At 46.4% G+C, this 11797-nt stretch overlaps 1 protein-coding gene across 1 annotated transcript; it reads right to left on the bottom strand.

Annotated features, from left to right (window-relative positions):
- Window positions 1–801: 801 nt before the first annotated feature.
- LOC149335058 (uncharacterized) lies at window positions 802–2154 on the bottom strand. The gene has a single exon (XM_089553732.1). The coding sequence runs from the start codon at window positions 2104–2106 to the stop codon at window positions 1054–1056; it is 1053 nt and encodes a 350-aa protein (XP_089409858.1). The 5' UTR covers window positions 2107–2154; the 3' UTR covers window positions 802–1053.
- Window positions 2155–11797: the final 9643 nt, after the last annotated feature.

Raw genomic sequence — 11797 nt, 5'->3', positions numbered from 1 at the left:
GGAATTTCTATAGTAAAAATCTTTTCCCGAGTGAACTTTGGCACGGAGTTCTTCTTTAGCGTCGCTGCACTGTTGCAAGAGTTCAGGGTTACCATTGCGCTTGGAAACGCGTAGTCTGGCAACACGGCGAGAGAGATGCAGTATGTCCCTTGTTATCCAGGGCATACTGTGCTTTTGCTTTTTAGTTTTTAATGGAACAAAACGCTGAATACAGACCTTCACAATGTTTTCGAAAAATGTTACTAAAGAATTCACGTCACCTGATACGCTAAGGTGCTGAAACTGTTCAAATGCGTCACTTAATAAGTCCAGGATAGCCACGTCGTCTGCTCTACTGAAATCCGGAAATGTTGAATAAGTTAGTTTTGAGGAAGGAATAGAACATGGGATCGAAACAAGAACAGCGTTGTGATCGGATATCCCCTCGACGACTTCGCATGTAAAATTCGTCGCGAAAAGAGAAGAGCTTAAAAACACCAGATCCAGTATTGCCGAAGACCTCGTGGACTTATCAACTATCTGTTTTAATCCAAATGACAAAGAAAAATTGACAAGCTCATTACTGATTGCAATATCGTGACCAGTAATGGATAATGTATGCCAATGAATTCCGGGAAGATTGAAGTCTCCTAGGATAATTATATTTGGATTGCTGATATGATGAGAATGCAAGAAGTTACTTAAAGAATGCACGTGGTCTATGGAAGTGCCTGGTGGTCGATACACCGCACCGATAACAAATGATTTGTTACCTACGTAGAGTTTGCACCACGTTGACTCTATTTCGACAGGGACCGAAATTTCAACAAATTTCAGACTAGACTTAATGAAGAGAGCGACACCGCCTCCTTTCCCATGCTGCCTGTCCGCCCTAATTACAACGAAACCTGGAGGAGTTATTTCAGAGTCAATTATACCATCATGTAGCCACGTTTCGGTGACCGCAATAACATCAGGCGAATGAGTTAGGATTAAAGAGATAAAATTTGGAAGCTTGTTTACTAAACTTCTGGCATTAATGTTCAGAACACGAAGGTTGGCGGCGGTGTCCCATCAGTCAGAATCTGCGGGTGACTTGGCAGCAGTAGCATTAGCAGCAGCAGTGTCCGGGGGCGTTGATTTCGAATCTTTGACCAAACTTTTCTCAACATCATCCCAGTTGTACCGCACGCTATCAATAAACACGTGGTCATAACGCAAATGAACCTTCGAGCCACTGTCACGATAAGATTGCGTTGCATCCCATATTTTTTTCCGGATCAATCGAACGTGAGCAGAGAAATCCTCGGATAAGCTAATGCCTGAATTTTTGAGCCTATGAGCATTTTTTAACGCTTGAGTTTTTTCCCGAAAGTCGAGTAGCTTAACGATGACAGGACGAGGGCGCCCTTCCTGCTTTCTACCTAGCCGATGATACCTTTCTATTTTAGGACAATCCAACTGAAGGTTATCGATGAATACCTTAGTCACCGCAATGAACAGAGCTTTGTTAGTTTCTTCATTTTCTTCAGCAAGACCGTGAAATATAAGATTGTTTCTGCGAGAACGGTTTTCCAGCTCATCATTTCTTGAAACAAGCTTGCTAACAACCTCAGACAACGAATTCAACTGGTGTTGCATGGTCCCGTCGCTTGCGTCGCCGTTCGAGGTTGGCGGGTTTGACTCAAGAGCAGAGACTCGTGACTCAAGTGCCTCAAAACGAGAGTTCACTCTCTGCTGGAAACGCTTTATATCTGCAATATCTTCGGCCATTTTTCTCTGGCCCGCAAGCAATTCGGCAAGCATTTCATTAATAGCTGGCTGATTGGAAGTGGAGCAAGCGTCATCAGTGCTTGCTACTTGAACATTAACGGAAGAAGATGTAGAACGTGTGCCTGGTTTTGAACCGGGATTGCTGTGAGAGGGTCCAGGATTAGTTTCCACATCGCCGCTTAAGAGAACACTAGCAATGCAGTAAACAAGCTGTGAATACAACGATACAGACACATAACGAAAACCGCGATTGTGTGGGCGAGGAAACAGCATCAAAAATCTGTCATCAGAGCGGACGCAACGTGCGTTTTCAAGAAAACGTACCTGCGTGAAGAATAAGAAGCGGATCAGCATGCTGCCGCTTTCGCTGTCTCCTAGCCCACTGGCAGACCGCTGTGTAGGCATTGCTTTTATACGATCCGTGGGGGACGTCACAGAACTTGGCTTTAAGATGACCGGGAGATCGAAGATGACATCGTCGAAGGGAGATGCTCGGCCAAGTTGCGCAGTGGAGGGAACACCCGTGCTGTCTTTTACAGGAAAGGTAGGGCAGTCCACGCTCGCACAGAGGTCATCCACGTGTAGGATTGGTGATGGCGATGGAACTGAAGTCCGTAGCGCAAGGAAGCAAGGCGCCGCTGTAGTCCCGACGAAGGCACCAGCGAGGCAGGCGCAGAACTGCGTGAAGAATAAGAAGCGGATCAGCATGCTGCCGCTTTCGCTGTCTCCTAGCCCACTGGCAGACCGCTGTGTAGGCATTGCTTTTATACGATCCGTGGGGGACGTCACAGAACTTGGCTTTAAGATGACCGGGAGATCGAAGATGACATCGTCGAAGGGAGATGCTCGGCCAAGTTGCGCAGTGGAGGGAACACCCGTGCTGTCTTTTACAGGAAAGGTAGGGCAGTCCACGCTCGCACAGAGGTCATCCACGTGTAGGATTGGTGATGGCGATGGAACTGAAGTCCGTAGCGCAAGGAAGCAAGGCGCCGCTGTAGTCCCGACGAAGGCACCAGCGAGGCAGGCGCAGAACTGCGTGAAGAATAAGAAGCGGATCAGCATGCTGCCGCTTTCGCTGTCTCCTAGCCCACTGGCAGACCGCTGTGTAGGCATTGCTTTTATACGATCCGTGGGGGACGTCACAGAACTTGGCTTTAAGATGACCGGGAGATCGAAGATGACATCGTCGAAGGGAGATGCTCGGCCAAGTTGCGCAGTGGAGGGAACACCCGTGCTGTCTTTTACAGGAAAGGTAGGGCAGTCCACGCTCGCACAGAGGTCATCCACGTGTAGGATTGGTGATGGCGATGGAACTGAAGTCCGTAGCGCAAGGAAGCAAGGCGCCGCTGTAGTCCCGACGAAGGCACCAGCGAGGCAGGCGCAGAACTGCGTGAAGAATAAGAAGCGGATCAGCATGCTGCCGCTTTCGCTGTCTCCTAGCCCACTGGCAGACCGCTGTGTAGGCATTGCTTTTATACGATCCGTGGGGGACGTCACAGAACTTGGCTTTAAGATGACCGGGAGATCGAAGATGACATCGTCGAAGGGAGATGCTCGGCCAAGTTGCGCAGTGGAGGGAACACCCGTGCTGTCTTTTACAGGAAAGGTAGGGCAGTCCACGCTCGCACAGAGGTCATCCACGTGTAGGATTGGTGATGGCGATGGAACTGAAGTCCGTAGCGCAAGGAAGCAAGGCGCCGCTGTAGTCCCGACGAAGGCACCAGCGAGGCAGGCGCAGAACTGCGTGAAGAATAAGAAGCGGATCAGCATGCTGCCGCTTTCGCTGTCTCCTAGCCCACTGGCAGACCGCTGTGTAGGCATTGCTTTTATACGATCCGTGGGGGACGTCACAGAACTTGGCTTTAAGATGACCGGGAGATCGAAGATGACATCGTCGAAGGGAGATGCTCGGCCAAGTTGCGCAGTGGAGGGAACACCCGTGCTGTCTTTTACAGGAAAGGTAGGGCAGTCCACGCTCGCACAGAGGTCATCCACGTGTAGGATTGGTGATGGCGATGGAACTGAAGTCCGTAGCGCAAGGAAGCAAGGCGCCGCTGTAGTCCCGACGAAGGCACCAGCGAGGCAGGCGCAGAACTGCGTGAAGAATAAGAAGCGGATCAGCATGCTGCCGCTTTCGCTGTCTCCTAGCCCACTGGCAGACCGCTGTGTAGGCATTGCTTTTATACGATCCGTGGGGGACGTCACAGAACTTGGCTTTAAGATGACCGGTAGATCGAAGATGACATCGTCGAAGGGAGATGCTCGGCCAGGTTGCGCAGTGGAGGGAACACCCGGCTCCTTCCAGCTCCTTCTTCATAGAAGGTAAGCCTGGGCCTATAAACCGAATTTAAAGAGAGCTTGGGGTTAGAGGTCTGCGGTTTGTATTGCGACAAAAACACAAACAATAACAAGCGCGCCATTCCACTTCCTTTGGTAATGACTGAAACTGCAAGAAAGAAGACTCGGTACCTGTGCCATTTCCGTAGACCGAAAGCACTTTAAACCGTGGTTCAAGAACGTTGGTGGTCCATGCGGCTAGGAAGTGGTAGGGATAAATTATGAAGTGACATAAGCGCACACAAATTGCGGAGAGCGCGCTGAAACTGCGGAATCGACCTTTTGGCGTCTGAAAGATTTCATGGAACGATCGCTCGAAGGAGAGTTTATCATTAACTCATAATCTCCGAACGTGTGTAATCCAACGATTACCTTGGGTCGTTTCGTCCACGCCCGCCGTCAATAACTGGCCAATAATAAGGAGTACGCAACTGTCCCTAGCTGACCTCGAGCTATTCTGTCAATCACTGGGTGTTGTATTCAAGCTAAACGTTAATGGTTAATAAGATTCTGCTTTCGAAAGCAACTCTCAGTTAGGAACCACATGGTATTGCAAGCCTTCAGGATAAATTATACCATTTTAAGTTTCACGATTAAGATGGAACGCTTAAAGCATGAAAGCTTTTCCAGTTCGCCTCCATTTTATCGAATTACTAAATATTCCCTTGTGCCCCCTGGTTTCTGTGGCTGTTGGCTTTTCTCATATTTATAACGAGCTCCTCATTCCCCTTTCCTCGTCTGCTTAATTGCTTAACGAGGACCTCGGTTCTGGCAGCCTTGATGCCTTAAGAAGCATAAGAGGGTTCTCACACAGCTTCCACCCTCGCCGTTCGATGACGTTCTACGTCACATCAGCGGTAACTCAGGACGTGCTACGTCCACCGCTTAAGAACGTGGGTGGCGCTGGTGAACACTCCCATGGTTAGGTTATTTGTAAACATAAATACCCCCGAAAGCAGAAGGTTTGACAGCCGTCGCCGTAGCTCAGCGGTAGAGCACCGGACGCGTAATTCGGAGGTCGTGGGTTCGGATCCCACCGGCGGCATGTGGTTGCTTTTTCTTCTGCTTTTCTAATCAATTAGCTTTAAGCGATAACATATTCAGTAATATAAATTGATCAACACCACAAAATAAATAAATTAATTAAAAAAAGCCCCCTGTGCCCCTTGGTTTCTGTGGCTGTTGGCTTCTCTCAAGCTTAACAGGTCACCTGGAAAAAATAACGCATAACAAATGTTGTTGCATACGGATCAAACCAATAGTCACCTGGATTTTTTTCAAAGGAGACACCTTTCGTATCATGCTTGCTTCTAGCAGTGATCTCGACACTCTACAATCTTTTTAGTTCTCTAATGATGATGATGTGGCTAAGCGTCGGATCGTTTTCTAGAGACAATTCGAAGCGTTTCTTGTTTCCGTTCCGGTTTCATATGGCACAACAGAGACGTACTGGCGTGGTGGCAGGCCATACTCGGAGGGTGACCACTGCGCATGGACGGTGTCGGGAATTCTTGTACCCGCCTAGCTGCTCGGGGCATTGGATAGTCAGCGAAGAGTTCACACAGACGCCCGTCTCTGCTATGTTGTCTAGTGACAATAGGCACAATGGTAGACTAGAGGCAACCGCGCGGGCGACGAACTCGAGCACAAACAAGAAACAATTCGGTGAAGTCGGTAGCTTCAGGTGCATCTGGCGGTGGACCTAGGTCATAAAGTCAGTTATTCGCTCAGACACGTTTAACTTACAGGCGGCAACCACTTTCGAGTTAAAAAAACCGCCGCGGTGGCTCAGCGGTTATAGTGCTCGGCTGCTGACCCGAAAGACGCGGGTTCGATCCCGGCCGCGGCGGCTAGAATTTCTTTGGAGGAGAAATTTTAGAGGCCCGTGTACTGTGCGATGTCAGTGCACGTTAAAGAACCCCAGGTGGTCGAAATTTCCGGAGCCCTCCACTACGGCGTCTCTCATAGCCTTAGTCGCTTTGGGACGTTAAACCCCATAAACCAAACCAAACTTTCGAGTTAAAAAGTTCAGGGGAGCACTAAGTCACCTTATGTGCGTTTAGGCGAAAGCGTTCCTAACAGCTTTGAGCGCACTTGGTAGCAGGAGACACCGGAACTCCCTTCGGCCCCATCGAGCGTCCGTTCTGTCCGGGGACCAAGCGTCGACAGAGCAGAGACCAGCGCACGCAGCTGGGGAGCAGTGGCGCCACCTGTGACGTCATAAGTCATCCTGCCTGTGACGTCATTTGTGGCGTCACAGAGACATGTTCTGATCCAGTGATAATTTCGTGTTACGACGAACTACGTCTAAGCTATATCCGAAATTTCGTTATAAACGAAAGTTAATCAGGTCGTAACTAATTACTAATTAAGTCTTAACTCAGTAGTGAATAATTGCTAATTAGGTCGCAAGCACTTAAGGACAGGGTCAATTGGAGAGACATGGAGAGGCCTTTCCCTGCAGTGGGCGTAGTCAAGCTGATGATGATGATGGTGAAGTGTGATTGACAGGTGGTGCGGACACTTTCTGAGGACGGACAAATCCTGCGGACACTTTGTTGATCCATGAGCTTATAAAGGCTTCCGCCTTAAAAGCCTGAGGCATGAAAATATATTGTGAACAGTGTGGAGAAACATTTGAGGAGGATTATGATTCTTCTATGGTAGTGTCGCTCGAAGCCAACAAAGTTCAGTGTTGAGGCCACGTGCCTGAAACAAATAAAAACGAAGATAGAAAACAAGCAAACAAAGCTTTGCACAATTATTTCAAAAACCGAAAACCTGCTGCAGCCCACATGTGCCGAACACCACCCGCAAGAACACTACTGAATAGAGACTTTTACATTAACCGCAGTTTTCATTCTTTCTAAATTTTTTTAGAAGCGCAAAATCTGTGCTTGAATCGTCGAGGTTGCTTCTCTTCCAGTGACGCACTTCTCTCGGCGCATGCTTTCAACGCATCGCTTACCGCCTAGGGTTCCGGCTCATTTAACCCGTTGGAAGTACGGCGTGCTTTTTCTTTGCTTTTTTTCATGCTGTACGCCCTATAAAATGGTACGAATGCGAAACTATGCTACACGCGCCTCTTGCTTTCCACTATGAGGGAAGATGGCCATTACACCGCACGCAGCTAACCCGTGGATTGTGTTTTAGTTGTCGCCGCTTCTTAAGCTGGGCGACTTCTCTTTTACGAAGGCGAAGTTTAGACGCATGCTTCTTTAGACGTCAGTTTCTTCTAATTTCTGTAGAGTTACTTCTCGTAATCGCAACTTTGCGTTTTTTCACTACCCTCTGACATTTAATAAATACTGAAACGATACTAATTTCACTACTGGCGAAAAAATTTCCAGCAGCGTATTTTAATGAAAAAATGTTCGAGGCGCCTGCACTTAAGAAGATGTCTACTTCCCAACTCCATCTGAAGGACTCTTTCTTCAGCTGTCTTTTCCATTTCTGTCGTCATTTGCAAAAGTGTTTACGCGTGAAGGTGTTGTATCTGTAATGGCATCGCACTTTTTCCTCTGCCTCAGTGTCACAACCACTCCATTTTGTCCGACCTTTTAATTCATTCTTTAGGCCTACCTAGATTATATATAAATAACATTATAAATATTTTTGAATCTATAAGATCAAAGTAATGTGCAACATTTTTTAACACTGAAACGAGATTGAGCACATAGAAGTGTGGTACTTTCTTTTAAATACCAAATAACAAAAAGTGGGTCTCTACGAGATTCTGATTAATTATCTCGCACATTGGTTGTTTATACCTCTTCGTGCTAATAATTAAACAATTGTTGGACAGTTCTTGTATTCCAGCGCCAGCAAACAAATAAATATTGCAGACACAGAACAGTGCCTTTTTTTCGTGCCTCCGAGCTCTACATCCCCGCCTTGATTGGTGAGTACGTGGGCAGTAAATTAATAAGCGAGAAAATAATTAGAAATGGGCGCCTGATTGGCGGCATATAGAAATTACATGCCAAAGACCGCCCAGGAGGCAACCTGTCATTAGGAGAGATAGTATCAGCCCGGTTAATTATTTCTGACAGGAGGTTAACTTCACCGTAGAGTACTGCTGCCGTCGGGATGGAGCATGTAATTAAGGCACAGTAATCGGGACAAGCTCTAAACCATGTCCTAGCGGCGCTCGCTTGTGAGGCATTAGGCACCACTCACCGGGCTAACAAGATTCACGCTGAGTGCATCCCCTTCGTTCGATGGACATCGAAGAACTTTCTATCTTTGCCTGGACATGCACTCTGACTAATTCTATCCAGTGGGCTTGAGACAGGCCCAATAATCTCCATGACAAGAGCAGACGCACTCAACAGGACATTGCGCTTCAACACCGCTAGGTTGTCAGATATCTAATTTGATGCTCTTTATGCAGAACGGAAAAACAAGGAGCACTGCACGTCGCTAATGTGCAGCAGTGACAAAGAAGCGTAATGACAACAAAAGCCTGAGCTTGTCATGTCATATTTTAACGTGAGCGGCATGGACAGTATTTTGGTCACAGCCTTTGCCTGAAACGTTTCGTAAGCGGGGATAAGCAACATCCACTACCACTCATATGAGGAACCGCATCCGTCTTGCTTACAGTTGTCACTTGTCTCCAAACTAAACAGTTAGCCGAGGTTTCTACGAAGGAGCGAACATCAGAGATCGGGAATTGTGAAAACTGTCATTCAAATAACTGTTTTATTTATCTGTTGCCAGAATGCATTGATCTGGACGTCTGACTCACGTATATAATTCTATAAAGTAGGACCCAGTGCACTCAGGAGCGTGACTGCTGCATTACAGCACAAAAGGTCAAAGGTATTGCACGAACAGAGTAAAATGTAAGTGCGCATGTTTATTGTTCGTGGGCATGTTCCTTGTCACTTTGATCTTCGGGTGCCATACAGATTACCACACCAGATATCACGATACGTCTGTAGATGCAACAGCATCTCACAGGGAAGCAAACCTTATTAAACCGTATTAGTGGCCCTTCCTCAGTAATAACGCCACATGGGCATGTTACGCCTTTGTGTGAATGCCAGACGCCAGATGATGCTGTTTGTGAGAAGATTTCAACACAAGACTTCTTTAGCGCTGAATGACAGAAATACAGTCGTGGCACTCACATCTGAAGAGCTGTTTGCTGCATCTTAGCTTATGAAACTTAGCAAACAAAAGCTAGCTCAATCTCCTCACCTACGGGTTGTGCTTGAACCTCTGTGTGTAAAACAGCTCGCGCCAACTCAATGAATGCAATGATGTACAAACGCCACTAATTATCACTGGACTGTTACCCCAACCTTAGGCCCCATTTCGCTCAGGCAGGCTTCAGGCTTCTCACTCTGAACAAATTCTTTCACCGGGTCATTGGATTGCACAAGGAAATAAAATTTCTTTTTATACCTTTTTTTCCTTGGCATACGTTCTCCTGAAACTGATTTACAGTGCAAGAGATCTCTTTATAGGCATTCTAAGCTTGCTTTGCTTTGGCAGGGATTGCACACATCCCTGAGGGAATAACCACCGGTGGATACAAAAAGTTTCACATCAGGAACTTTACGGTTAGCAACGCTCAATTCGGCATTCGCTCGTTAAAGGCTCTTGAAAAAGGGAACCATTATGTGCGCTGGTTCGCGGACTGAAGGCCCTTAATTGGAAGCTGCACCTCCTTCTCAACTCTCCTTCCATCATTCATAACTGATTCCCAATTGTGAAACAGCTTGATGCCGTTGTTATCACAATAAAGGTCGCCAGATGATTACTTCGATTTGTTATTTGCTTGCAGCGGAATACTTTAACGCCTCCGCAAGTACGTACATTTCAAGTAGAAGACATTTTAGAAGTGACAATTCCACGACCTCACGTCGTTGCAACGAGAAATTGTAAGCCTAGTGTAGCACGGAATATTTCCCGAAGGTCACGCCGAGATTTAAGTGTCTGTGTGAACTTCCGAAAACATCTTCCCGTGTGGAATGACGTGCGGAGAAATCATGGCGTTCGTAACGAGAACGCGGCGTTCATTGATCCAGAGTTTTCGCTTTGTTGTTTCTGTTCTCGCTTCTTTTTTGCAGACGTTGATTGCTGGCCTCGGGCATTCTTTTTTATTTCCTTGTAGCCTTGGCTCCGGGGAGTCAGAGGACTGTCGCATATTTATTTCGCCATGCTGCAGCCAACTTGCTTCCGCAGAACTTCGGTATTTACGGATGCACTCGCTGCCTGCAGCTCCTCTCGCGTGAAGTCATCGCTGATGACAGGACCAGGCTTTCGAAGCGTAGGCTCTGGTAGAGTAAAAAAGTGGCATCCGGGCACCGATTCCTGCCCTCCCAGCGAGCAAATGTCATTTGTTCTTTTGCGCCTGAAGGTCAAACTTTCTCAAGTTAGTAACTCTCGCATTTGCCATCGCCCTTGTCGCACCAGCCATCTGCTCTTTCCTCGATTTCTTTCGGTAAATCGTGGCCGGCTGATGTGTTTCTTTTTTTTTCTTGGGGCTTCGTTTTCCTCTTTTCGATGAAAGCTAGCACACTCTATTCGAGGACAGGAAAACATACGCTCTGCCGGTCTTGTTTTATTGAGGGCGTCGTCCTCACTTTTATTTGTGCGCGTTTTTTGTATGTATGCACGTGCGCTAGTGTGGTGGACCTCCACATTGGTACAGGGATTTCCTCAACGTTCCTTGCGATATAATGTATAGAGTAGCTAGTCAACCAGATATACGGAAAGAGTTCTATTCGGTTTGCCGTACACATGCAATGTATTGCCCATTGGTCACCGGACACTATGTAAACATTCCTTATTGCGGGCTTGCCGGCCTAGTAACTTTTGTAAATCTTCGTGTCCCCTCTAGCTGGCATCTAGTTTTGTTCCGGGTCGTATTTTTCGAAAATTCTTCCCTTTGTCTTATCTTATTCATATTCAGGATTCCAGTAAAAATAGAAAGAACAGCCACATTATTTGTTCATTTTATCGTCTTGTTTCTTTCAAAGGAGTGCTTTCCACGTGGCCTACTCACTCGAACGATCTGTTCTCCAGTGAAGTACTTTGGTGGGGTTTTTATAAGGTTTAATCAATCAATCAATCAATCAATCAATCATTTTTTATTCAAGACAATAATACAAAACTATTGTCTTGGGGGACGTGACAAAAGGCGGAAAAGTGCCTGACGAGGTCACGCCACCCTGTGGCAAGCAGCGGTTTGACACTCATGCAGTGTTTCAACAGAGTTTACATGCAGAGAAATGTCTTAGATGAAACTGTATCCCCCAACCCCATTATTATATTTTTTATTATATACAGTGCAAGAATATGTACAGGAACGGAGTACAAGAATAAGTGCAGCAACTTCTACTAGCAATACATGTTAACAAAACACTTCCAAACATAAAATACATGTAAACTATCGAACTTGAAGCACATGAAACATAAAATTGAAAACAAGAAGAAAAACATGAAAACATAACACACTAGTCTTCCTTTAAGAATAATCCCTTCAGTGTTTTCTTAAACGTGCTTAATGAAAGATTTTCGGTTAATAGGTCATGAATGACGGGATAGCTGTTTAATAAATCTGCTATCTGACAGCTTAATCTTTGATGTCCATAGTTTGTTCGAGCTCGGGGCTTGACTATGATGCTCTTTCTTAAATCGTACACACTTCTTTTTTCCTGGTATTTTGTTTCAAAGGTAGATTTACCCAACCGGT

This window comes from Amblyomma mixtum, chromosome 7, assembly GCF_055824585.1.
Source record: "Amblyomma mixtum isolate Tamu chromosome 7, ASM5582458v1, whole genome shotgun sequence".
Classification (NCBI taxonomy): Eukaryota; Metazoa; Arthropoda; class Arachnida; order Ixodida; family Ixodidae; genus Amblyomma; species Amblyomma mixtum.
Note: the sequence above shows the minus strand (reverse complement) of the source record. Positions and strands in the feature narration are given on the sequence as shown.

What these genes read in the sequence shown, in the direction of transcription:
- LOC149335058 (XM_089553732.1), bottom strand. Translation starts at nt 2,106, where the DNA reads ATGCTGATCCGCTTCTTATTCTTCACGCAGGTACGTTTTCTTGAAAAC.